At 44.6% G+C, this 26872-nt stretch overlaps 2 protein-coding genes and 1 long non-coding RNA gene across 9 annotated transcripts in view; 1 reads left to right on the forward strand and 2 right to left on the reverse strand.

Moving 5' to 3' along the window:
• Positions 1-5607: 5607 nt before the first annotated feature.
• Positions 5608-21023, reverse strand: LOC133512156 (uncharacterized). The gene is made up of 6 exons (XR_009798112.1): positions 20882-21023; positions 12666-12763; positions 9845-9944; positions 8594-8807; positions 6986-7199; positions 5608-5714 (listed from the first exon to the last, which is right to left on the reverse strand). It is a non-coding gene; the product is annotated as an uncharacterized LOC133512156 (long non-coding RNA).
• On the forward strand, positions 6962-23864 carry LOC133512155 (vang-like protein 1). The gene is made up of 8 exons (XM_061841502.1): positions 6962-7067; positions 8654-8825; positions 13680-14108; positions 15461-15636; positions 17441-17574; positions 19543-19693; positions 20907-21141; positions 22960-23864. The coding sequence occupies exons 1-8, from the start codon at positions 7006-7008 to the stop codon at positions 23218-23220; spliced, it is 1620 nt and encodes a 539-aa protein (XP_061697486.1). The 5' UTR covers positions 6962-7005; the 3' UTR covers positions 23221-23864.
• Positions 23865-25331: 1467 nt separating this feature from the next.
• LOC133511851 (calsequestrin-2-like) overlaps positions 25332-26872 on the reverse strand; it is a 29484-nt gene continuing 27943 nt past the window's right edge. For 4 of the 7 annotated variants that reach the window (XM_061840847.1, XM_061840846.1, XM_061840844.1 and 1 more), the window contains 3 exons: positions 26423-26523; positions 25858-25932; positions 25333-25780 (listed from right to left, as the gene is read on the reverse strand). In XM_061840847.1, coding sequence (XP_061696831.1) covers positions 25610-25780; positions 25858-25932; positions 26423-26523 — 347 coding nt within the window. In that variant the 3' untranslated portion in view covers positions 25333-25609. Of the gene's footprint in view, positions 25781-25857; positions 25933-26422; positions 26524-26872 lie in introns of all 7 variants that reach the window. The other 3 variants (XM_061840843.1, XM_061840841.1, XM_061840842.1) reach the window with 1 other exon arrangement.

Here is a 26872-nt window from a genome sequence, read left to right on the forward strand (position 1 = left end):
AAAGAAGGATAATTGAAATCACAGAGAGAGAGAGAGAGAGAGAGAGAGAGAGAGAGGAGAGAGAGAGAGAGAAGGAGCGATAGAAAAAAAAGAGAGAGAGAGAGAGGGAGCTTCTTGCATGGTGGCTTTGCCGCTGTGAGCAGCAGCACAATGGCCGGGCTCGAGTGACGGAAGAGACTTCGCCTCTCCGCGGATGCAAAGATGAGGAGGAAAGGTGAGGAGCTTGCCCGTCGCCGTCGCTCCCAGAAACCGTCAACCGTTCATTTCCATTCGGGATTCGTTCCGAGTCCGGAAAGCGGAAGGCTGCCTTTTTTAGCTTTCTGACCCGCGACGCGATCACGCGCGTGAAATCGGGGCTGTGATCACGTGACGCCGTGCAAAAAAAAAAAACACACAAAAAAACAACACCACAAAAACTGAATGGTCATTTTCAAAATAGACGAGCACAACGCGGTTGGAGAAGAGCCGGTGCAGCCCTTCACCGGCTTGGAGAAAAGGGCAGGTGGGGTGGGGGTTGCGGGGGGGGGGGCCTCCGCCCGCACGGCTGTGCACAGCTGGCTGAAGGCCACCGCGGATCGCTCGTGCTTTTATTGATCAGGGTCTGTCATCTGGATCTGGATCGGTTTTTGTATGACAGCACTTAATGCAGACCATTGTGGGACGAGACGATCCCCGTTCCATCACCCCCCCCCCATCCCATCAACGTAGCCTACTGTACGTGCATAATATTGCCCAGAATTGTCATTGTAATATTTCACAAGCACCTGAAATTTTTGAAACCGTTTAGATTAATAACTAATAAAACGTGGAATAGTGGTTCAAATATTTATTTTATTATAATATATATATATATGATGTTTTTTTTAAATCAGTGGAACGAAAAAATGGTACTAAAGAGCAATTCTACATTTAAAATGAGCATTTTTGTATCAATTAAATTAAATTAATAATAACATTCGAAATGACTTAATTTTTATTTTATTTCAATTTTTGCGGGGAACTTTAAGAATTTTCTGCATCTATGAATGAGCTGGCCATCTCTTTGTTGAAACAAATTTGCACACTTTTTTTCTCCTCCCAACCCTTATTTTAAAATATATATTTCAACGTCAAAATGTATCACAAAATCATTTTGGCCACCAGTACAGTGTAAAAAAAAAAATAAAAATACAAAATTTCACTGAGAATGCATTTCAGTGAGAGAGCTAGTGGATAACAAGCATGGTTGCATGTTTTGATACAAGATATGAATAAGTGAATTAGTAGCTGACAGGAAGCTTATTTTATTTATTAAGGGAAAGTATGTGAAGCCATAAGCTGCCTCTCGTCCACATTTCATGCGCAAAAATCGTATGAAATGTGTCACGGAGCACATGGGAGCGTCGGGAGGGAACCCACCGGCATCGGTGGTAAACGGTGGGCCTCCCAAACACTCCCGAGGCCCGTTGATGAGTAACTACCGGCGTAGTGGTACACACGCCCTGACTTTGGTGCAAGCAGCGTGGGCTCGATTCCCGCTCAGTGATGGTGTCGATGTGTGCCCTGCGACTGACTGGCGACCAGTTCAGGGCGTAGTTAGTTGAGACAGACTGCGACCCTTGTGAGGATGAGCGGCTTGGAAAAATGTCTAGTGGGATTTGAAATGGGGCGGCATGGTGGAGCAGCTGGTAAAGCGTTGGCCTCACAGTACTGAGGTAACCCGGGTTCGATCCCGGACCCACCTGTGCGGAGTTTGCATGTTCTCCCCATGCCTGCGTGGGTTTTCTTTGGGTGGGCACTCCGGTTGGACGCTCTAAATTGCCCCTCGGTGTGATTGTCTCGATGTGCCCCGCGATTGGCCGGCAACCAGTTCAGGGTGTACCCCGCCTTCTCCCCGTTGACAGCTGGGATTGGCTCCAGCACTCCCTGCCACCCTCGTGAGGATAAGCGGTGAAGAAAATGGATGGGTGGATTTGATCAATATTCCAAATTGCAGATGAAAATAGTCCACCGATGATAATCACAGCAGCAGGAAGGAAGCCAGACAGTATTGAAAGGGTGGGGGGGACGAGGGGTGTACGGGCGCCATGGCAACCAGGCCTCAGCATGTGATGAGGCGCGAGGCTGATCCGGGTCGTTTCAGGTGGCGGAACCGCATTCATGGAATCTCGCATTCCAAATCTCACTCCGACTCTCCGGGGCCCTGCTCGGAGCCCAAAAGCTTCCTGAAGCTGAAGAATCTCACATATTTATGTCTTATTCGTGTTGTATTGTGTGCATGTGGGGCGGCACGGCAGCGAATACGCTAATAGAGGGGTTATTATCTATGAAAGATGAAAATAAGCGCTCAGCGGTCAACAGATGATGACGCAGAAAGGAATTATGATTACTTCTTTTATTTTTGTATTTTATAAGCAGGGCCCATTTAAAGTAAAAAATAAAATATATTTCTTAAATTATTTTATTATATGAAGTATTTAAACTATACATGTATTTCTACTATGCAGTTCATTATCAAGAAAAATTTTAAAAATGCGTTAAAAAGCCCAATTTTTTATGCTTGGAACGCATTATTTTTTTCCCATTAATTGTAATGGGAAATATGGATTTGGTTTTTGAACAAATCGCTTCTCGAACCGCCTTCTGTAACAGATTGCGGTCCAGAACCGAGGTTGTGCTGCATTTGAAAATACTGTTCAAGTATTCATTTTACTTTTGTATTTTATAAGCACGGCCCATTTAATGTAAAAAAATAAATATACTTCTTAAATCATTTTATTATATAAAGTATCTAAACTATACATGTATTTCTACTTTTCAGTTTATTATCAGGAAAAGCTAAAAAGAAATGGTTTAAAAGGCCTCATTTTTTTTAGGCTTGGAACGCATTATTTCTTTTTCCATTAATTGTAAAGGGAAATATGGATTTGGTTTTTGAACAAATCGCTTCTTGAACTGCCTTCTGTAACGGACTGCGGTCGAGAACCGAGGTTGAACTGCACTTGAAAATACTGTTCAAGTATTTATTTTACTTTTGTTTTTATAAGCATGGCCCATTTAAAGCAAAAAAATAAATGTATTTCTTAAATGATTTTATTATATAAAGTATTTAAACTTTACAAACTATACATGTATTTCTACCTTGCAGTTTATTATCAGGAAAAGCTAAAAAAAATTCTTTAAAAAGCCAAATTTTTTTTAGGCTTGGAACGCATTATTTCTTTTTCCATTAAATGTAATGGGAAATATGGATTTGGTTTTCGAACAAATCGCTTCTCGAACCGCCTCCTAACGAATTGCGGTCGAGAACCGAGGTTGTAGTGCAAATGAAAATACTGTTCAAGTTGTTTAGTGTCACAATTTTTGCCGTCCGTGTGAACTATTGCCACTAAAATGAGGCCTCAGACAGATGTGATTATGCGATCTTACAAATCTTGACCTTGTAGCGTGTAATAATCGTATAATAACAACAAATGTGCGTTTTATCTTTCGGGAGGCCGCCTGACGGGCGGACGTGCTCACGCGTGACGCCGGGGCTTCCTCACCCGCTAAATAAACACACTAACGAGTGTTTGTTTTACATTAGTGTCACTTTCTCGCCCGTCGCCGTCTACCCGGCGCAGTCGACCGCGAGCTTCCGCGCTCACGCATCGGCGGTCACCGCAGCGTGCGATGCTGTGAACGTCTCCGAGGAAAACCGAGAACCAGCGTTTTCGCGTTTCTTGTTTTTGATGGATGGGCCGCCGCGAGAACGTGGGGGGGGGTCGCATCTCAAGTCCCAGGCGGCGTTATGATGACTCTGAATCTGTCGGTTTGAAAGTGATAGTTTTTCTTTCCCTGTGGCGGCCATTTTTTCCGCGTGGCCTGGTTCGCCGCCGCCGCTCGCCTTGGCCCACATTCCGCTCGCTCCCCGGCCCAGAGGTTGGGGCACCGGGTGGGGGGGGGGGGGGGGCTGTGGGGGGGTAGCCAGGGGCTAACGGTTTTTAATCAAATCATCAGCTTATTCATTTAGGCGTGCTGCCGCCGGGTGTTATGCGAGGCCATTGTGTGCGATGTAACACCCCCCACAACACCCCTCGCGTACACATTCACACTCGTGCTCACAAGTCTATCCTGCGTGTTTCTCGGTGTGATTTATTTAATTGGTAGGGGGGGGGGCCTGATTCAGGTGTTGCCACGGTGACAGCGGACGCTCCAGATGTGAGCCCAGATGAGATGCAGACGCTAAATGTAATGTAATGGCGAGGTTTTGTCACTGCCATTTGCCAGTTCGTTGCCTTGCGTTAGAGAGTTGCATTCACTGCCTGTGGGACTCTCCGCTCTACGCGTAAGTTAGAGTAACCCGAGACACAGCGATTTTGTGCTGTTGAGTTTGTTAGTTTGTCCCGTAGTCATCGGACCTTGCCGCAGCATGTATGACCCAGTTTCCGGGATAAACTACATTGAACATTATGCCTCTGCCTCGAAGTCCTGCATTTGGGTCGGCCCTCGTGCCGTTAGTCCGTGACAGAACTGGTTGCCATCCAATCGCAGGGCACAAAGAGAGAAAGGGCTGCACTCACAATAACACCTAGGGGCAATTTAGTGTCCGATTAATGTTGCACGTTTTTGGGATGTGAGAGGAAACCGGAGTGCCCGGAGAAAACCCACGGAAACTCCACACAGGTGAGTCCGGGAATGAACCCGGGACCTCAGAACTGTGAGGCCAACGCTTTCCAACTGACCCACCGTGCCGCTAGATGTTCATTAAAATTGAATTGATATATTCCTAACAATCTGTTCGCTTCATTTCATTGAATGCTTCCATGAAGGCAGAAATTTATATACACTGTGCAAAAAAATACACGTTTAATTTTTTTGTCTCACAGTCTTAAGTCAAATCAGACAACCTCTCATGTTTCAGGTCAGTCGGGATCACCCAAATTATTTCATTTGTTTAAATTCCACGATAACGAGACAGAGAATTTCTGAGAGAATTTTAGCTAGCTTGCCCACGATGACGGCAGAATTTTTCGGACCTAAGATTGGTGGGTCAGTCCGACTAGCAAAACACGTCTGTAGCCATTAGACCCACAAAAACTTTTTTTTTTTTAAATCAGCATCTCTGGTGAATACAATGTAGTTTTTAGATAAATATGACTTCTGATCAATGATATTTATACCACAGTTTTGCTGTTATTTTGTGTTTTAAAAGTTTTGATGGGTTCCATAATTGTCATAAATGAGGATGAAGTCCGGCCAGGTAGCAGTAGTCCAACTACGGATGAATCTACAAAGCAAGAAGTTTCTTCTATACAAAAATTGCAAGAATAATAATAATGATAATATTAATATTAATACATATAGTCTGCATTGTAAGGGCCAAATACAAGAGCTTGTAAACAATCTGTATAGACAGTTTTCCTACTACACATATACAAGAACGCGCCTGCGGACAGCCACGTTCCCATGACAACGGCGGGGAGACAGACAGCGTAATGAACGGTCGCGGATGGTCGCGCGGCTGCGCAAAATGGAAAGGACGGCCTGGAGTCCGGACAGATCGCTTGAAAGGATTCACGGCGTGAATAAAACATGAGTGCCATTTAACGTAGATTTCAAGCTCCTCGTCGGCACAGTCAGACATCTGCGCCATTTTTTAATTTTTTTTTTTTTTTAAATTGTGATTTATTTCCTTTGTGCTGACAAGTCAAATGTAATTGCTCTGATCCGAGGCCTGCGTTGCACTCACCGTCCTGGAAATGAAGCACAGCGACACGATGGTGTTGATTCTGACGGGACAAGATCAATAATCATGTTTAGTTTTGATTGACGCTTGTTTTCCAAATGGGTTGAGGCTGGGAAGTTCGGCTTTCAAGACATTGGTCGGGTTTGAAGTAAGTCCACAGGATTTCAATATGAAGTTATGGTTAATTTGGGGTTTGGGTTTCAAATTAGGGGGGGGGAGGTTATGAGTTTGGGTTTTCAATTTGCGTTTTGAAACCAGATTTTGGGCGTTAAATTAAGGTTTCAAGTGAGAGTTTGGGTTTCAAGACAATGTTGGGGTTTCAAATTATGGTTTTAATCCTGGATTAGGCTTAGGCTTCAAAACCACTGGGATAGATTTAAGGTTTCAAACTTGGGCTTCAGGATCAGCTGTTAAAGCGTCGGCCTCACAGTTCTGAGGTCCCGGGTTCAATCCCGGACCCGCCTGTGTGGAGTTTGCGTGTTCGTCCCCGTGCCTGCGTGGGTTTCCTGCGGGCACTCCGGTTTCCTCCCACACCCCCAAAACATGCAACATTAATTGGACACTCTAAATTGCCCATAGGTGTGATTCTGAGTGCGGCTGTTTGTCTCGATGTGCCAATGCGATTGGCTGGCGACCAGTTCGGGGTGTAACCCGCCTCCTGCCCGTTGACAGCTGGGATAGGCTCCAGCACCCCCCGTGACCCTCGTGAGGATAAGCAGCGAGGAAAATTGATGGATGGATGGAAATTAGGGCTTCAAGTCAGGGATGGGGTTGCAAATTAGGGTTTTAAAACAAGGTTAGGGCTTCAGATTATGGTTAGGTTTTCAAGTTCGGGTTAAGGTTTTCAAAGAAGGTTTCAAAATGGATGCTTAAAACTGTGGTGGGGTTTGAAGACCAGATTAAGGTTTTAAGGAACGACTTGAAATGAGGGTTTCAAGCCATGGGTCAAGGATTTCACAACAACAGAGCTCACTTTAGGTGTTTGAAATTAGTTTTCAAGGGAAGAATTTACGGTTTCAAGACAAGGTTCGGTTTTCAAGCCTTGGCTAAATGTCAGTATTTCGTCAGACCAACAAAATGTACTTGTACAAACGTAACCGGCGTTGATGTGTGCGTGTTTCAGGTCACTGCGGTTGCCAAAGAAGTCGTGCAAGGTCGTAGTCAGCGGCCGCGGATTCCTGAGCTCTTTTATAGGCCTGTTTCCATAGCGACGGCCCCGGTCCTCCCGACGACCACCGCCGAAGGTGTCGCCCCCTTCCCCCGCAGAGAGAAACTTACCCCCGTGAACGCCGAACGGAATGGACACCGAGTCGACCCACTCGGGCTACTCCAGCCGCTCGGGGAGGTCAAACCGGCACGGGTGAGTTTCCCGTCGGACGCTCCGTCTTTTCGAGGGTGGGAGCGGGGAGCCGCGCCGTCGCACCTCGCCGGCTCCGATGGCTGGTCTGCTTTGCAAATGAGGGAACTATTTGAGCCGAAGCTTTAGTTCACCCTGCAAGATGAAACGAATACATTTCCATAATCAACTCCTTTGAAAAAAAAAAAAAAATCTGTATAATCTCCTCGGTTGGTGGAGATAAATCAGCAGATAGCCGTCAAGCAGATTAGATTTCAGCGGCAACTGACTTTGGCCGTCATAGAAAATAAGGTCTTATCAATTGTAACAAGGTCACAAATCATTATGCAACAAACCGCATTGAGTCCATCCATTCATTTTCTTTGCCGCTTATCCTCATGAGGGTCGCGGGGAGTGCCTATCCCAGCTGTCAACGGGCAGGAGGCGGGGTACACCCTGAACTGGTTGCTGGCCAATCGCAGGGCACATGGAGACAAACAGCCGGGCTCACAATCACACCTACGGGCAATTTAGAGCGTCCAATTAATGTTGCTTGTTTTTGGGATGTGGGAGGAAAGTGCCTGGAGAAAACCCACGTAGGCACGGGGAGAACATGCAAACTCCACATAGGCGGGTCCAGGATTGAACCCGGGTCCTCAGAAATATTGACCCATCAAATCCATCCATTTTCTTAGGCGCTTATCCTCACAAGGGTGGCAGGGAGTGCTGGAGCCAATCCCAGCTGTCAACAGGCAGGAGGCGGGGTACACACTGAACTGGTTGCCGGCCAATCGCAAGGCACATCGGGACAATCACACCTAGGGGCAATTTAGAGTGTCCAATTAATGTTGGGGACGTGGGAGGAAACCGGAGTGCCTGGAGAAAACCCACGCGGGCACGGGGAGAACATGCAAACTCCACATAGGCGGGTCTGGGATTGAACCCGGGACCTCTGAACTATGAGGCATATTAGATCCATCATGCCGCCCCACATTGAGTCATCCGACATATTAAAGGACTTGAAGTGAGCGGTCCATACCTGTAATTATTATTTGTCATTAAATATTGACACAATGTTTAAAAACATGTTTCCTCGAAACTATCCAAAAGATGAAATGTCTGAAATCCAGTATCAAGGTTAAAAATTGGTATGGATCAAACCCTCAAACACCCATCCATATTCTGAGCTGCTTATCCTCACGAGGGTCGCAGGAGTGCTGGAGCCTATCCCAGCTGTCAACAGGGAGGAGGCATGGTACACCCTTAACTGGTCGCTAGCCAATCGCAGAGCACTTTGAGACAGACAACAGTCGCACTCACAATCACACCTATGGGCAATTTGGAGAAACCGGAGTACCTAGAGAAAACCCACGCAGGGACAGGGGGAACATGCAAACTGCACACAGGCGGGGCCAGGATTTGAACCTCGGCCCTCAGTACTGTGCCGCCATTCATAATCATATTTTTCTTAAATAATTCCACAATGACATTTCATCGCTACAAAGCGAATGCATCACCGTATTTTTTGCAAGGCTCATATTGCATTTGACCTGTTCGGCGCGGGGGGGGGTTTCCTTGACCTTTGGCCGTCTGTGTCACCCCGCATCCAGGGAGCGAGGCCGCGAACGTCACAAGGCCGGCGCCGGCAAAGACGGCAGCCGCTCGGAGAAATCGGTCATCATCAACCCCCCGGAGACGTCCTCCCAAGACTCGCCGGTGCACAACGGCGAGCCGCTGCCGGGCGAGCCCTCGCCGGGGGCCGATCTTGGAGAAGAGGGCCAGGTAAAAAAAAAAAAAAAAAAAAAAAGTGCGGGTGCGAGCTTTAATCGCGGAGCGCAATCCCCGTGTTACATTTCAAGCAATCGCGGAGGACTATCGTTGCTCTTGTGCGGCTTGATCCCCATATCATGACCGTGTATCTATTGATGGTATGATATTATTTTGGTTACATTCTGATCAAACAAGTTTTATATTGCTAATGATATCGTAGTGGTATCATGATACATTGTCGATACCGTAACGCAATACGATACAACGGCGCAATTCCGTCGTTCTCCTCTTTCCCCCGAGTTCTTCCTTTGCTCCGATTGTCATTCACCTTGATACCATCATAAAGCCCCGCCTCCTTTTTTGTGTCTATCATTGTCAAATCCATTCTCCGTGATTATGTCGCATTTTCGCCGCGCGTTCGTAAGCATCTTGGTTTCCGTGGCAACTTCCACGTCGGCAGAATGCGGCCTTCCTTAGTGCTCCTACTGCGCCTTTGTAGTTTAAAAAACGCTCTGCCCGAGGGCACGAAATGAGCGGGGAAAAAAAAAAAAGACAAAAAAAAGACATGCATGCAGCAGTCGACCTTCACAGTCACGCATGAAATCTGGTCCGTTTTACCCAGTTCTGATTCGCTCCAATATAGAAGAATAAGTTAAGCATGAACATTAAAGGTCCACCGTCATGAAATTCATGATTTTTAGTGTTAATGGAAAAATGGCAGCCGGTATAAAATCCTCTCTATATTTAGAGAGATCCGTTTGAGATGTTGCGATGTCAAAATTGACAGCGGCCTTGGCTTTAGAGCGCCTCGTTGTCACGCTCTCGAAAAGTCCCATGACGACCTGGTGGGATCTTGGAGGTGTTAGCATATATATATATATATATATATATATATATATATATATATATATATATATTATATATATATATATATATATATATTATATATATATATTTTTTTTTACAGTTCAAACATGGAGCTATGTGTAATCTTAAAATGCGTACGGGATGACACAACTGCACAGGTGTACCTGTGAGATAAAAGCATTAGTAGCGGGGGTTGGGGGGGGTCAATCCAGACCTTGAAAAGAATCCCAAGGCTCGACCCATTTTTCTTTCTCCGCCTGCAACCTGTAACAAAAAAAAAACCAACACATTCCAGGATGTCATGTGACTTCCAGCTCATCGCTTCCATCCATTGTCTGCATCGTGAGGTAATTTGCGCGAGCAGTGAGATGATGATGTAGTTGTTCGCCGCTTCATCGCACACGTAGCAGACGGAGGCATTCTTAGATCTTAGATCAGTTTTCGGCGCTTTGAGGAAAGCTGATCGGAATAATCCGCCGCGTTCACACGCGCGTCAATGACGCGAGGCCGGCGGGCGGCGCTTGGCGGTCTCTCGCCGCTTTGTGAGGCTCGATGCCAGAGGGCGGCAGATTGGGTTTCCAGCCAGCAAAAACCAAATACTGTACTCTCTTTTTGAAAGGGACACTCGTGCCTTGCTGGATTGCAAACGAGCACCGTTACATACAGTATCTGCTGAAAAAACGGCTTTGATAAACTATCTATAAAAAATATATAAACTATATATTGTATTATATGATATAGTGATTTATTACTGACATAGGAAGATACTGTATCATTAGTAACGTATTATTGTATGGTGTCATGATATGTTTTCATATAGAGCCAAGTATTGTCAATGACGTGATATCATTATGGATAAGGCAAAATATTGGTAATGATGTCGTGCTTACGATACATTATTACGGTGCCCAACCAAAATGCACACACACACACACACACACACACACACACACACACACACACACACACACACACACACACACACACACACACACACACACACACCTGTGTAGAGATTGCTTCATTTCAGGTAGGAATTATTCTTAATCTCAAATTAACAAGAAGTATTTGTAATGCCAAATTGAGAACAATGCGCGCAGAAGTTTACGGAGGTTAAGTGTGGCCGCACTCGCTTCCGTGTACGTTCTGTGGAGATGACTTTTTTTTTTTCCAATCATAGTTAATGAGTGTTGTCTAAACCCAGGGGTCATTTATATAAATATTGGTATTTGTATTGAATACTAGCTGAAAAGATCGATGGATTCCAACAGAGGTTAATGTGTGGCCGAACACGCTTCCGCGCTCACGAGCCGTCGCCCAATCACTATGTGGGATTTATTCCTGACGAGAACAGTATTTGTATGCGTCCAGACTTTTCTACGCTTTCAAACTCTTCCGTGTAAATCTCGACGACTTACTCACCAGATACATGCGTGGATCCAGTCGTCCGAGACAAGCGGAAGCCAATTAACAGTCCAATTTCTTATCGGCGAAAACATCGACTTCGCCATTAAATACGGGTCCTCTTTGCCGAGTTTATCATATTTTTCCACGTACCTTTGCTTATCTTCACCTTGTGCATGTCTAACGGTATCGGACAAGACTCTGGGCGTCGCGCTGTAAGACATATTTCCGTGTCGTCTCCAACCGACTTAGCATTGAACGATGCTATGTTAGACCGGCAATATGGCGACGTAAACAAAAGTCACGTGATTTTATGACGTAGGTGCACGAGCTCTATAGTACATTTGAGATAAGAGTGTGGCGGTTACGGAACAAAGTAATTTTATAGTATCTTTAGACACCACTCCATATTGATACAGCAAATGATGTACTGTGCTTTGTTCTGATGACAAAAATATGAGTAGAATAATGTATCATGACCCCTACTTCCTGTCACGTCGGCTAAAAAATAAAGTGCTCATTAACTATAAAAGGCCTTTTGTCCGTCAAGTGCTGCGATTGATACCGTGTAAACCTCGAAGGTCGCTAGTGAGGCTCGCGGCCTGCGTTCGTGGATGTATGCGAGCGGCCACAGAGGCGTTAACCCGACCGGCCGTGCGACCGCCGTAATTCCCGCTTGAGCCTCGCCGTCCGTTCTTTGCATTAACGTAGCGATCCGGCGGCCTGATTAGTGCGGCGGTAATCTTGAGGATTAATCCCCTGAGAGTCCATGGCGGCGGTGTAGTAGCTTTGTCGTTTAGCAGCTGCATGACCTGGTCACATGAACGCGAGTTTTCACCTCGTTAGAAGAACGCTCACAGATTGATTATTCCAAAGTTCGTAGTACCGATAATATTTGGTATTGTGATGAATCGTCGATACGGGGATGCTATTGCTACATGCTATGCTATTATTGACCGAGACTGTGACTGGCACAGCAGTCGTCGTTTTAATCACCGCCGCGCGGAGGTGGATCGGGCGGTGAGGTGGTTTGGCCGTGATCCGCCCATCATCTAAATATGGCTCGAAACGATGGGCTAATATTGCGAGTGATTGCACTTCACTCGGTTGGTTCGAAAAGAGATTCCATGTCAGAAGGGTGACGTCACGGGCAGTAGATGCCGCCAATATGGCGACCACTTGAATGTCGAATGAGACTTCCGCAACTTTGCGCATGGATGACGCGCTCTCCGCTCATGTTTATTTTTTGGGATAGACATTGAAGTGAATAATGTTCTATGTATTTTTCATGACAATATCTATTTTGGAATGTTTATAGGGATGACACTCTGAGACTCTCTTCCGATCTCTTTTGTCCAGACTCAAAATTGACATTCTTGTGATCATGTCCTGTTTTAATCGTGTGCTCAAGTGGTGGGAAATTCCGCAGACTGAAGGGGCCAGCGAATAGCTCACGACGAGAATGAGTGACAATCGCAAAGTGTTTGATATGATAGAGAGAAAAGACCAAGAAAGGATGCGATCTTAATGCAAAATGACAGGCGGGAGAACAATCGGATCTGTTTTGTGTGCGTCGTGTACCTTTTTGCCGTCGGCGGGCGCGTCCTCCTGCGTGCGCGCCGCCCTACATTACATCAAAGCGGGGTTTGGAGATTTTTCATTATGGATGTCCGCAGAGTCTGCAAATAGCACAAAGAGAGTCAAATCAGTTCAAAACAGTCAACAAACAATAAAACGCAGGATGACGCGAGAAGGAGTTTTCCAAAATGCATTTCATTTTTCTTTTTTCTGTTTTGCTGCTATTTAAAAACGGTCCACTCAAACAATATTTTTAGACAATTATACCTCATCATATCTTCTGATCAAAGATTTTTTATGTTTTGGAGACAACAAGACACAACATTTATACTTTGAGGCCAGCACAATTCATCAACCCATCCATCAATTTTCTTAGCCGATTATCCTCAGGGAGCACTAGGGCCTATCCCGGCAGTCAACAGGCAGGAGGCGGGGCACACCCCGAATTGGTCGCCAGCCAATCGCAGGGCACATAGAAACAAATAGCCGCACTCACAATCACACCTTGGGGCAATTTAGAGTGTCCAAAACAATGTTGCATGTTTTTGGGTTGTGGGAAGAAACCGGAGTGCCCGGAGGAAACCCACGCAGGCACGGGGAGAACATGTAAACTCCACACAGGCGCGTCGGGGATTGAACCCGGAACCTCAGAACTGAACGCCACCAAACATCCACTCTGGATTTAAGATTGCAGATTGTGATCATCTGAAGAGCATTTGTGCCTAAAAGTGTAATTCTCTTTGTTTCACGTTTAGTTTTCCAGTAAAACTGGTCACGCCACCAAAAAAAAAAAAAAAAAAAAAAACCTTGAAGCGGGCCAAGTGATGGCTCGTGTCTAGAAAATACTCGTGGGATGATGTTAGAAGATGCCCTGCGGTTGGCTGGCAACCAGTTCAGGGTGTATCCTGCCTCCAGCCCACTTGATAGCTGGCATAGGCACTCCCTTGTGAGGATAAGCGGCAAAGAAAATGGATGGATGGATGAGTGGCAAAATGACGGCTTCTTGCTTTTCTGCAGGATGACAACTGGGGGGAGACCACCACCGCGGTGACGGGCACCTCCGAGCTGAGCGTGTCCCAGGAGGAAGTGGTGGGCCTGGGCAAGAGCATACAGGACCGGACCCGAAGCTTCCGGCGTTATCTCCCCTTAGCCGCGGGCCTCTGCGGGGGTCTGGTGGTGCTGGCCACCCCGCTGGTCTTCCTGCTCCTGCCCGTGATCATGTGGCCCGAAAGACTGCAGCCTTGCGGCGCCGCCTGCGAGGGCCTCTTCCTGTCGCTCTCCTTCAAGCTCCTCATGCTCCTCACGGCCATCTGGGCGCTGTTTCTCCGGCCGGCCCGCGCCAGCCTGCCCAGGGTGTGCGCGGGCCGCGCCTTCCTCACCACGCTCACCCTACTGCTCACCATGTCCTACTGGCTTTTCTACGGCGTCAGGATCCTCGACGCGCAGGTGAGCTCAATGTATGAAAGCGTGACGTACGAAACCAATAAAACAGTAGAGCGCCTCCTTGAGATAAGAGTGCAATTCATTCTCATTTCCCGAGTCAGCATTCCCCATTGAAATAAATGGAAATGCCATTTATCTGTTCTAGCCTACCCCTAAAAAATAATATTTGTAATGTCTTTTTATCAAGAAAACACGTCATGGGACAGGTGTCAAAGTCAAGGCCCGGGGCCAGATCTGGCCCGCCATAAAATTTCCTATGGCCCAGTGTAAGCAAATCATCCGCGTCTGCTTCATGTTCTTCAGGACCAACATTTCAAATTGTCATCACATTTAATAACGCCGAATATTGCAAGAATTTTAAAATAAAGTTGGGAGTGACGTGATGACTTCAGCATTTGGACTTTGGATCATTTTTAACTGCATGAAAACCAAGCAGATGGACAAAAGCTGGAACGAAATTTGAGCAGAAAAATTTGAAAATGAAGCCCACGAAAACAGTTCAACAGTACCTGTAATGATATGTTGCGACGATTACCGTAATTCCCGGCCTACAGAGCGCACCTGGTTTCAAGCCGCACCGAGTACATTTGTAAAGAAAATACCATTTGGTACATAGATACGCCGCAGCTGTGTAAAAGCCGCAAGTGCCCACATTGAAACGTACATTGAAACACGAGATATTTACAAAGAAAGATGGTACACAGAAAGAGTTTAACCCTAGTGCCACGCTAATGCTAGCCTGCGCTAAAGCTAGCTAGCGCTAGCTAGGCCGGTTAAAATAAAACTCACCGGTACATATCACAGAGACATGCCAGTAACACAGCAGCAACACGCTAGCACAGCGCTAACGCTAGCCCAGACCTAGTCACTTCCTCTGCACATATATTCCACCAGCCTCATTCTTACCTTTTCCGCTGGAGTGCCCCCTTGCAGCCGTTAGGAAAGAAATGCACAAATTAGCCGCATCACCGCAAAAACTGCAGGGTTGAAGGCGTGTGGAAAAAGTCGCGGCTTGTAGGCCAGAAATTGTGGTATAAATTATATGGTTTCGCAATCCCTCTGAGGGAACCCATGTGACCCGCAATAAAAATGAGTTTGACACTCCTGCATATTGTTAAACTTTATAAAAAAAATAGAATAATAACAATTAAATATAATGTAATGAATATCATCAAGAGTTTCTGACAGATTTTATGCTTCATCTCACTGGACATTACGCTGCTCCTTGTGCTCTCACATCACCAGGGGGCAGTATAAAGCCGACATTGAGACAGACACAACATTGAATTTCACGTTTATCTGAACTGCAGCGCGTCGTGTCACTGAATACGTGCCGTGCGTGTGCTCCGTCGCAGGACGAGGACTACCACGGCGTGGTCCAGTTCGCCGTGTCCCTGGTGGACTCGCAACTCTTTGTCCACTACCTGGCGGTGGTGCTGCTGGAGCTGCGCCACTTGCGACCGTGCTACAGCGTGTGCGTCATCCGCTCCACCGACGGGGAGACGCGTCACTACAACATCGGACAGCTGAGGTACACGGGCACTACTTCATTTTCAAAATGAAATTATGTTAAATATTTTTTTATGGAAAACACCTGCACGCAATGCCATACTTATAAAGCAATCAAATGTTCATTGCATTCAGTTCACAGAGTGCCATTCGAAATATCTTATATGGGACCATCATAAAAGTGAATATTATACTATATGACTATACAGTGGAGGAGTCGCCAAAAATAGACTCGTATGCCTTTTGGAATATTTTCAAAAGTCAGCTCTACAAGCCAATGTTCACGAGCAAAATAGAATTTGGCAGGCATTTTTCTGCAAAACAAACTTGTGAATTCATTTTTCCATTGACGATCGCAAGGGATCCAGGCCCTGTGGGAGAAAAGCACCCCCGTACCATGATGGTTCCGTCAACATCCTTCACATTTTGGACAATGTTTTGATGTTGGCGCGCTGCACTATTTTTCCTCCAATGTTGATTGCCTCTCCGGGTGAGGGGTGAGATTCCGCCCCAAGTGGAGGAGTTCAAGTATCTCGGGGTCTTTTTCACGAGTGAGGGGAAGAATGGAGCGAGAGATCGACGGACGGATCGGTGCACCCTCTGCAGTGATGCGGACTTTGTATCGGTCCATCCAAGAGGGAGCTAAGTCGGAAGTCGAAGCTCTCAATTTATCAGTCGATCTACGTTCCTACCCTCACCTGTGAGCATGAGCTGTGGGTCATGAACGAAAGAACAAGATCCCGGATACAAGACACATGGGGTCTGGGGTCTCCCTTAGAGAACGGGTGAGAAGCTCGGTCATCCGGGAGGGGCTCAATGTTGAGCCGCCTCCCTGGTGAGGTGTTCCGGCCATGTCCCAACCAGAAAGAGACCACAAGGATGACCCAGGACACGCTGGAGTAGACTACGTCTCTCGGCTGGCTTGGGAACGCCTCGGGATCCCTCCGGAAGAGCTGGAAGAAGTAACTAGCGAAAGGGAAGTCTGGGTATCCCCTGCTGAAGCTACTTCCTCCGCGACGCGACCCGGAAAAGCGGTGGATAATTTTTGCCATGGTACACATCAGGGAGTTTCTTAACGAGAGACAGTTCTAACTAAGAAAGTTCACGTGTCCCAATAATTTTGTGTGTATAACGGAAGCCGCGACCAGAGAGGGATGAAAGTCACATCGCAAGTCACGGAGTCAGCCAGCCGCCTTGTCTAGTTTTTGCTTCAGGCGGGATACACGAGAGGGAATTGCTCACACAGGAATTTTGTGAACACAGCTGTCAGACCTTTTCCCTCTGATCAAATGTCATGACTGGGAGGGGGAAAAAATGAGGGCATGCGATGTGCTTAAAAGTATTTGGCGCACGTCTCTATGTACTTTGCGTTTTACACGAGGGAAGATTAACAGAAAAAAAGTAGGGAACAGGCAACCAATAATTGAAGGGGATATACCGTGGAAAATGTATTTTTTTAATTGTTCATATAAACATAATTGGGTCACTGTAGAGCACAGGTGTCAAACTCAGGGCCCAGGGGCCAGATGCGGCCCGCCACATGATTGTACGTGGCCCGCGACGCCAAATCTAGAGTTACCATTTCCATGATTCTTGTAAAAAATCTGTACCAACATTTCAAATTGGCAAATATCATAAACGATCAAGTAGAGATATTACAAGCAGTTTTACGTCACCAAACATGATTAGTTGAAAAACACATTGCCCTCGATTTCTGATTCGGATTCTGGTTCACAAATTATGTAAACGTGTCGAGACGATTAAACGTTTTTAAGCAGCGGGACCGTTCGCGGAGGTCGTCAAGTTAATCTTTTTGTGTCACGCAGTATCCAGAACGCGGCGCTCACCATCTTGGAGTACTACTACCGAGATTTCCCGCTCCACAACCCGGCGCTCCTCTCGGCTACCAAGCACCGCGCCTCCAAGCACCTGGCCGGGTTCAAAGTTTACAACGTCGACGGTAGGCACGGCTCCTTCATCCCGAGGAATCTGGTTGTGAGGTCACGGGTTTTTCGAGACTCGAGCTGTCACGGTAACGTGATTACTAAGCGGAAGGGGAATGTTTGAAGTAACATTTCAGGTGATACGGACACATAAAAAAAATGTGGTGAGGTTGACTCGTCGTGATCCACACGGGAAGGCCCCAGCCGAGATTCGAACCCTGAATCTCTGACCAAAGCCAGATGTGCTAACCGCTAGCCCGCGACATTCAAATGACACAATTCTGGTTGTGATCTTGTGCTCTCCAGCTTTGAGAATCAGACTGCAAAGGTTTCTGCGGGAGAGTAAGTACCGTACCGCAGAACTCGCGTCTTCCCTTGCGACGCGTTTGGAAAAGCACGCCAAGTCAGCGAAGTCACGGATACGCTGCGTCGGCACTAAAACGACGACAGCACTGCCTGCGACGTCACAATTCGGGAGAGAATGTTGGCGATCACAACCCAAATGCACAATGCTTCAGTCATACTTGCATCCTCGCACCCCCCAACCCCCATTTTTTCAGCACAAAGGCCTCCGGGGGTGGGGCGGGATTTGAAGCCTTCAATAATTCATCAGAGAAAAACGTTCATTCCTCACATGCCCCCACTTCGGCCTCTGGCATACCCCCACACTGCCTTTCTAGTTTCCCGCATCCTTCTCACCTGCACGAATGTACTTTTACACGCACGCCACGTTGATGGTTTGGATGTTAACCCCCCCCCCCGAACGTGACGAGCACGTCGTGCAGAGCTGCAACGTCACTAGTCGGCTTCAATGTTGAATGAAGCGCAACGCTATGAATGTTTCATCTAGTTGGCCAGAAAAAGATTCTCGCACATGGGGGTTGGGGGGGGGGGGGGGTTAGGGTCAGTATATAAGTAGATATATTCCACAAAAAACATTTTGTTTTCTGTAAAATACTACTTTAAATGTAATGTATTTAATTTTGCGTATACAAGCATATTTACGCTTGTACAAAGAAAATAATAATTGTATCAATATATGAATGTTATATTTAGGAAATATTGGAATATTATATCATGTAACATTAGTTGCTATAATTCTCTTTCGTGTAAAATTAGAATTTTATATATTTATATTTTATCTTATAATTTTTATATTTTATTATATTTATATTATTATTAGATTTTATATTATATATGTATACAATTATTCATTTGATATCGATTAATTTTAATAACATATAAAAGGTCGCTACAACATTTGAAAGCATATTCATTTTCAATTTAATATTAGTGTATCCATAATAATAAAAGCAGATCTTTTTCTGAGTAAAAACATTTAATGTAACTGAATTTATGTGGCTGTAAATTTAAAACTTTTAATAATTTATACTAATTATTATTATTAATACATATACAGCGATATGTGACTCATTTTCAGTACTATACTTAATAGATAAATGGCATATGGTGTAATTCTGAAAATTAAATTTTATATTGTTTGTATGACTTAGTACTAATTATTATTAATATACTGTATGTACAGTGATATGTGACTCATTTTCAGGACTGCACTTTATAGATAAATGGTGTATGGTGTAATTCTGAAAATTAAAATTTAATATCTTTGCTTGGGCCTAATTTCTATTTCTATATTTTTGGGAAGAATTCTTCTACTAAGTATAATTAATATGGTTTAAGTTGTCATCGTAAGATTTTCTGTGACAGAGAAACATGATGAACCACAACAATTCGAATCAGGACCTGCTAAGTCTTCATGTCGGACAAGGTTATGAATTATGACACCGATGTTTTTAAATCGCTGACGCAAGCTTTTATGAACGCATCAGTGAGAATGTCGACACGCCCTTTTGTTCTCCGCACGGCGTCACGATCCATTAATCTGCGAGATCACTTCCTCGGGCTCAAGGTGACGTGAAATCATCAATTCACCCCTCGTCCTCGCTCTTCTTTTGCGAGCGCAGCTCCGGGGAGCGCGGCGGGGGCGCCGCCCGCTAACGGGAACCAGTCCCAGGCCGCCATCGCCGCCGCCGCCAAACGTAAAGACAGCGCCCACAACGAGCTGTACTACGAGGAGGCCGACTACGAGAGACGAGTACGCAAGCGGAAAGCCAGGTGAGCTAGGCTGCCTCCTGACCCAAGATAGCTGGGATAAGGCTCCGGCACTCCCAGGACCCTTGTGAGGATAAGCAGCTCGGGAAAATGGATGGCTGGGTGGATGCAGATTTCCTTAATATTGTGAGAATTCAGTAGCAATATACACTCGTGCACCTACGTCATCAAATCACATCACTGGCTGGAAGTGCCGGTCAGACAAAGCACGAAAATACGTCTAATAGCTCGAAGTTTTGTCCGATACCGTTAAACATTTAGAAGGTGATACGTGGAAAAATGAGAGACACTTGGCACAGAGGACCCATATTTAATGCCCGAGTCGATGTTTTTGTCGATAAGAAATTGGACAGTTAACCCGCTTCTGCTTGTCTTGGACAACTGGATCTACGCGTGGATCTGGTGAATAAGTCATCGAGATTTACACGGAAGAGTTTAAAAGCGTAGAAAAATCTGGACGCATACAAATACTTCGTTGCTGGATCTGTTCTCAATCAGGAATAAATCCCACGTAGCGATGGAGCCACTCACATTTTTTCAATACAAATACCAATATTTCAATAAATTTTTTACACAAACTCGCATATATTAACTATGATTGAAAAAAAAAAAAAAGACAGCGAGTCGGCTCCTCCGTACACGGAAGCGTGTTGCGGCCACACGTTCAACTTCGGTAAACCTTTCCCCAATTGACTTTTTTTTTTTTAATATGCATTCTTCTCAAATGAGTCCAATGCATATTTTAAAAAAAAGAAAATAAACCGCTGGGATAGGCTTCAGCCCCCATACATGGAAGCACATTTCGGCCACACATTAACCTGCATAAACCTCTGTGTGAGCGACGGTTTATTTAGTTTTTTTTAAAATACGTATTGGAATCATTTGAGAGCAATGCAATAATTATATCATATACATTGTAGCAGTTATCTTAAAAAAAAGGGGGGGGGGTTCCCCTCTGGTTATGAAGCCCTCAAGTTAGCTAGCAAGCTAGCTAGCTTCCAAGCTAGCCAACCTGTCAACACATTCCCAACAAACTAAACAGCTGAGTGACATTTTTGAGGATATTTAGCAAATTGCTACAAAGCGTTGGGTTGATGATGGCTAATGTGAGGGCTTTGAAAAAAAAAAAAAACGTTTTTAAAGTTATTTAAGATAAACTGAGCACAAATGCGATTGTCATGTCAGTGTTACCGATAATATCCACGTCCGTGGGCAGGTTGGTGGTGGCTGTGGAGGAAGCGTTCACGCACGTTCGCCGCATGAAGAAGGAGGACGAGCGAGCGACGCCGTCGGACATCATGGACGTGCGGGAGGCGGCTCTGGCCGTTTTCCCCTCCATGGCCCGCGCCCTGCAGAAGTACCTCCGCACCACCAGGAGGCAGCAGTGTCACAGCATGGAGAGCATCCAGAAGCACTTGGCGTTCTGTCTCGTCAACAACATGAGCCCCAAGGTCAACTCGCTTCAATTTTTGTTTTTTTTTTTTTTTTTGTTTTATGATTTGGTTTTTATTTTTATCACACTGTCAAATTCCCATGTAAATTCAAACAATATCTGACATATTATTTGCCAAATATTTTTGCAATTGTTTTATTCTATGAAATTCGGCACCTCTAAAATTATTCTTCTTAGAATAACCAAAATATGATTGAAAATTTTTTGTGCAAAAGTAAAATTATCCATCCATCCATTTTCTTTTGCTACTTATCCTCACGAGGGTCGCGGCTAGTGAAATTATATGATATAAAATACATTTATAATGAGGACCCGGGTTCAATCCTGGACCCGCCTATGTGGAGTTTGCATGTTCTCCCCGTGCCTACGTGGGTTTTCTCCAGGCACTTTCCTCCTACATCCCAAAAACACGCAACATTAATTGGACACTCTAAATTGCCCGTAGGTGTGATTATGAGCGCGGCTGTTGGTCTCGATGTGCCCTGCGATTGGCTGGCGACCAGTTCAAGGTGTACCCCGCCTCCTGCCCATTGACAGCTGGGATAGGCTCCAGCACTCCCTGCGACACTTGTGAGGATAAGTGTCCATAAAAAAATGGATGGCTAGAGGAGCTCACCATCAAAAATCTTGGAATGTTGGAAAGCAGGCACGTGCACAGACATTTTCAGAGGCTGGTGCTCAAGCCCAAAAAAAGGGCACTCATCTACGCAACGGTAGTTTATATTTTTCAAAATTACAACGAAACAAAAAAAGTCGTATTTGGTCAGCTCATTTCTATAAACAATCAATACAGTCAATAATCCATCTGTGATCAAATTTTGTGATTTCCTGGGAATGTTGTAGAAGTGATCATTTCAAAATCTAAACGCCAGCATATTGCAAATTGATATTAATATTGAAAGGGGTTAAAGGTTGACAGCTGGGATTGGCTTCAGCACTCCCCGCCACCCTTGTGAGGATAAGTGGCAAAGAAAATGGATAGATTCCAAGGTAAATTAAAACGAAAGATGGCATCTTATATGTCAAATAATTTTGCAATTGTTTCCTTCTTTGAAATCCGGCACCCCTAAAATGATTCTTCTTAGAATAACCAAAATATAATAAAAAAATTTTGTATAATGGTAAAATTAAAATGTGTAAAATAATAAAATAATTTTAAAAAATAGTGGCTCTCTTTTTAGATGAGCAGGAAAAGTAAAACTCGTTCTTTCGTAGCGCTGCTATTTTTTTGGGGGGGGGCTCCAGCACTCCCCGCCATCCTTGTGAGGATAAGCGGCAAAGAATGGATGTCAAATTCCAAGGTCAATTAAAACGATACATGGCATTTTAAATGTCAAATATTTTTGCTATTTTTTCTTCTTTGAAATCCGGCACCCCGAAAATGATTCTTCTTAGAATAAACGAAATATGACTACAAATTTTTTTTATCATGGTGAAATTCAAATGTGTAAAATATTAATAAAATAATTTGAAAAATTCGTGGCTCTTTTTTTAGATGAGCAGGAAAAATAAAACTCGTTCTTTCGTAGAGCTGCTATTTTTTGGGGGGGCTCCAGCACTCCCCGCCATCCTTGTGAGGATAAGCGGCAAAGAATGGATGTCAAATTCCAAGGTCAATTAAAACGATACATGGCATTTTAAATGTCAAATATTTTTCTTTTTTTAGATGAGCAGGAAAAATAAAACTTGTTCTTCCGTAGCGCTGCTATTTTTTCTGCAAAAAAAAATAATAATAATAATGCGGTCTCCCGGGTGGACCCCCCCCCCGCTGTAATTCTGAATATGTTTTCCATACCCCTTGAAAACATCTTTCCAGGCCTTCCTGGAGACGTACCTGTCCCCGGGCCCCACCCTGCAGTACGGCCCCGAGCGCTGGATGGCCGACCAGTGGACGCTGGTGAGCGAAGCGTCGGTGACGAGCGGCGTCAAGGACGGCGCCGACTTTGCGCTCAGGTGTCTCGACTTCAACCTCGCCGTCACCGTCAAGGCCATCCCGTACATCCGCGTGCGGGAGGAGTACGTGGACCCCAAATCGCACAAGTTTGTGCTCCTGCTCCAGTCGGAAACTTCGGTTTAGCGGCTCCTCCGGACCTACACGCCTCTGACAATTACTGCATTTACCTTCTCAAAAAAGGCTCTTTTGTTTTTTGGATTTTTTTTTCTTCCCATTTTTGCATAATTCTGGCATCCTGTATGCACTATTTAAAAAAAAAAAAAAAGACTCACTGTTGTGTTTGCATGTGGATGAAGACCGTGGGACTTTTTCGGATGCAAAAAAAAAAAAGTGATTTTGTGGGAAATATTTGTCAAAAAAAAAAAAGAACTGCTAGTTTTGAATTAGCCGTTAGTATACCGTTTGTACAGTATTTATACGTGAACGTGCATTATTCCCTGCATAATTTTGATATGGAAACTGCATTGCTTGAATTTTAACAGTTTTTTTGTTTTGTTTTTTTTTACTTTGTGCAGACGACGATTGTGAATTTGTATACGACACTGGGATCGCCGATGTTTCACATATTTCACCGTGTAATTCATGTAATACATATATATTATTATTATTACAATGACTTTTATATCGTCAATGTATGACAGCATTTTCTCAGCAGCGTGAGACTTCGCATAAATATGAATATTCAGTGATTACAGGGAACATTTCTAAACTAAAAAAATAATTTTTTTTATTTATATATATATATATATATATATATACACACACACACACACTATGAGCGTCTCACTGCTGCCCCCTATTGTTCACTTTGACAAAGTGCACATGTCAAAACCACATTGAATTGTAAGGCGCAAGTTTGTATTTATTATAATTTTTTTTAAATGTAATCTTGGCATTTTATTGTTACGTACTGCTGTCACTTATGTAGTTTAGCGTTTCATAATTTCGATGACTGCACATAGATTGTCTTGACTCAAAACATTTATCGCCAAACGTGGACGTGTGTACTGTATGTGTGTTATGCATTTGTTGTTGACGCCACTTTTGTACGACTCAACATGAAAGTCACGGAAGTTGTGGTTGATTTGCGTTTGTTAAAAAAAAAAACAAGATGAATAAAATGCATTTGTACTGATATTTTCAAGCATTACATTTTTTCCCCCTTTGTAAGGCCTTTATTTGAGGAAATGCCTTTTTATAATAATATGCAGGCACACCCTAATAAATTAAAATGTGGTTAGCAGTTCAATTAAAAATTATTGAGCTGTACCACTCATCGATATATTGTTATAAATCAGAAATTTGTTGTCATAAATAATTATGTACCGTAATTCCCGGCCACACGCAGTACATTTGTAAAGGAAATACCATTTGGTACATAGGTAGGCCACAGCCTTGTAAAAGCCACAAGTTCCCACATGGAAACCCACATTGAAACACGAGATATTTACAAAGAAAGACGGTACACAAACAGTTTAACGCTAACGCTAGCAGTGCTAACAAAGGCTAACGCTAGCGCCGCGCTAACGAACGCTAACATTAGCGCCGTGCTAACAGGGCCGGTTAAAAAAAAAAAAAAAAGTGTACCGAAATCACTGAGACGAGGCAATAACACAGCAGCAACACGCTAGCACAGCGCTAACGCTAGCACCGTGTGAACAAGGCCGGTCAAAAAAAAAAAAAAAAACATTCAGTCTTACCTTTTCCGCTTGAGTGCCCCCTTGCGGCCGTTAGAAAAAATGCACAAATTAGCCGCATCACCGCATAAACCGCAGGATTGAAAGCGTGTGGAAAAAGTCGCATCTTATAGGCCGGAAATTACGGTACATTGAAATTTTAAGATATGAGCGGCGCATATTTGAGTGTACGGCAAAATGTGTTAAGTGAGTGCAGGCCACTATCGTTACGCATGTACAGTATCGTGAACTGTATTAAAATTAATAGCCGTCTAACAGGGTCAATGAAAAATGTGGATGATATTTTAAGGGATTCTTGACATTGCGCATTGTCTATTGAACATTTCTAAAGAATTTCTAAAGAATTATAGAACTTTATGACTCAAGTCCGATTAAATTTCTACAGAATTTCAATTTTTCTGTAGAATTTCTATAGAAAATCACAGCCAAAGTTCTATAGAACAAGATATTGTACAAATTGTATAGAATTTCTATTGAAATTTTTTTACCAGGGCCTAATGAAGTGTCTGATGAGTATACAGTAAGCGAAAATGGGAAATACTCAAAGAGGTACACATGAAGCACCCAAGTTGATTTATTGACAGCGAGTGCAGACTGAGGTCAAACATGTTTGCTGGAGTTATGATTTACTGTTTTTATGAACACATGGCTTTTTTTTTTTTTGAGCAATGTGACTTATTATCAATCACCGAACCGCAAACAAGTGTGTTGACTGTATTGAAAAATACAAGAATGATTACACGTATTTTCGCTGTTCACATGTTCTGTTATGGAATTGCCGACGCTATGAAAATCTGCTGTATCAAATTTGTGGATTACTCATCATCATCGCCGTCGTCTTCTTCATCGTCATCGTCGTCATCGTCATCGTCGTCGTCGTCCTCGGTGTTGATTTTTCCCGAGAGGACGTCTTGGATCCAGTCCTCCAGCTCCTGAGGCGAAGGAAGGTCCTCGTCGTCGTCCAGCAGCATCCACACGCTGTCGGCCTAAACGCACCCAATCACGCAAGACGTTACTTGGGAAAGCCACGCCCACAAACGCGGCCACGCGACGGTGGACTCACGTCGGTAACGTTGACGACGCCGATCTGCGGTCTGAACAGATCAACCTTGAAGGTCTTCTCCCAGTGGGGGATCAACTGTGGAGGGATTCATTTATGGCGGGGCGGTTAGTGGGTATAGATAGTTTTCCGACCACGTGACCTCATCCGGGCAAGCGGCCATGTTGGATGGGTTCACTCTATTGCTTTTGCGTACAGACCGGAGTTACACAAATGTCCGTACGACTGTTAAAAGTGACGCACGGTGGCGAAAAAGACTTTGGAAAGTTATCGGAGGTCCGTAGATGTCGTTTCAAGAAACCGTTAGAACAAGAAAAGCGCTTTGATCGATAATATCGACCCACGTGCCTCGGAGAAACACAAATGGAGCAAGAATTTCGAACTGCGGGCGTCGGTAACCTATCCAGAAATCGGCAACTACCCCCGTTCATACGCCTTTTTAAACTGATTTCTGCTCAGTTACGGTTTGTTGACTCGAATTGACCCATCCAAAATGGCGCCCGTTCTTGAAACCGGAAGCTGTGTGACGTCAGTTGTCACCATAATAATAAAATAAACAAACGCTCACCAGGGGGAAGTCGTCAGGGTCAATCCACACGATGCTGAGCTCAGGCAGGTGCGTGTTGTCCCGGGCCACCTCCTTCAGGATTTCCAAGAACTCAAAACCATCTGAGAGCAAGAACAGACACAACATCACACAAGCGGGACTCTCGCGGTCCGGACCAGGACGGGGTTCACGCCACTAAAGGAATTTTCGCCCTTGACAACAAATTGTCAACAGTCCCTGGGTTTGCCACTTCTCAGAGCTCATCAGTACGGCATTGTAATGTTTGTGCCAAGTAATGTTTACTGCCCGCCAACATGGATGCTAACTAGCATTAGCATTAAGCCAGCAGGACATTTTTTTTGATATTTACATACCGCCATTACACTAAATATTGAAACTTGAAGTGACGACTCCCTGAAATGTTTTGCTACCTGTCCAACGAAGTAGCCAAAATGGCTCCAGAACCCAATT

The sequence above is a fragment of the Syngnathoides biaculeatus genome, chromosome 14 (assembly GCF_019802595.1).
Source record: "Syngnathoides biaculeatus isolate LvHL_M chromosome 14, ASM1980259v1, whole genome shotgun sequence".
Lineage (NCBI taxonomy): Eukaryota > Metazoa > Chordata > Actinopteri > Syngnathiformes > Syngnathidae > Syngnathoides > Syngnathoides biaculeatus.

Bases quoted from the DNA above. Each gene is read 5' to 3' on its own strand.
- LOC133512155 (XM_061841502.1), top strand. From the start codon at position 7,006: ATGGACACCGAGTCGACCCACTCGGGCTACTCCAGCCGCTCGGGGAGG. The intron at 14,109-15,460 runs GTGAGCTCAATG...GCTCCGTCGCAG, and splicing joins TCAGGATCCTCGACGCGCAG to GACGAGGACTACCACGGCGT. The intron at 15,637-17,440 runs GTACACGGGCAC...TGTGTCACGCAG, and splicing joins TACAACATCGGACAGCTGAG to TATCCAGAACGCGGCGCTCA.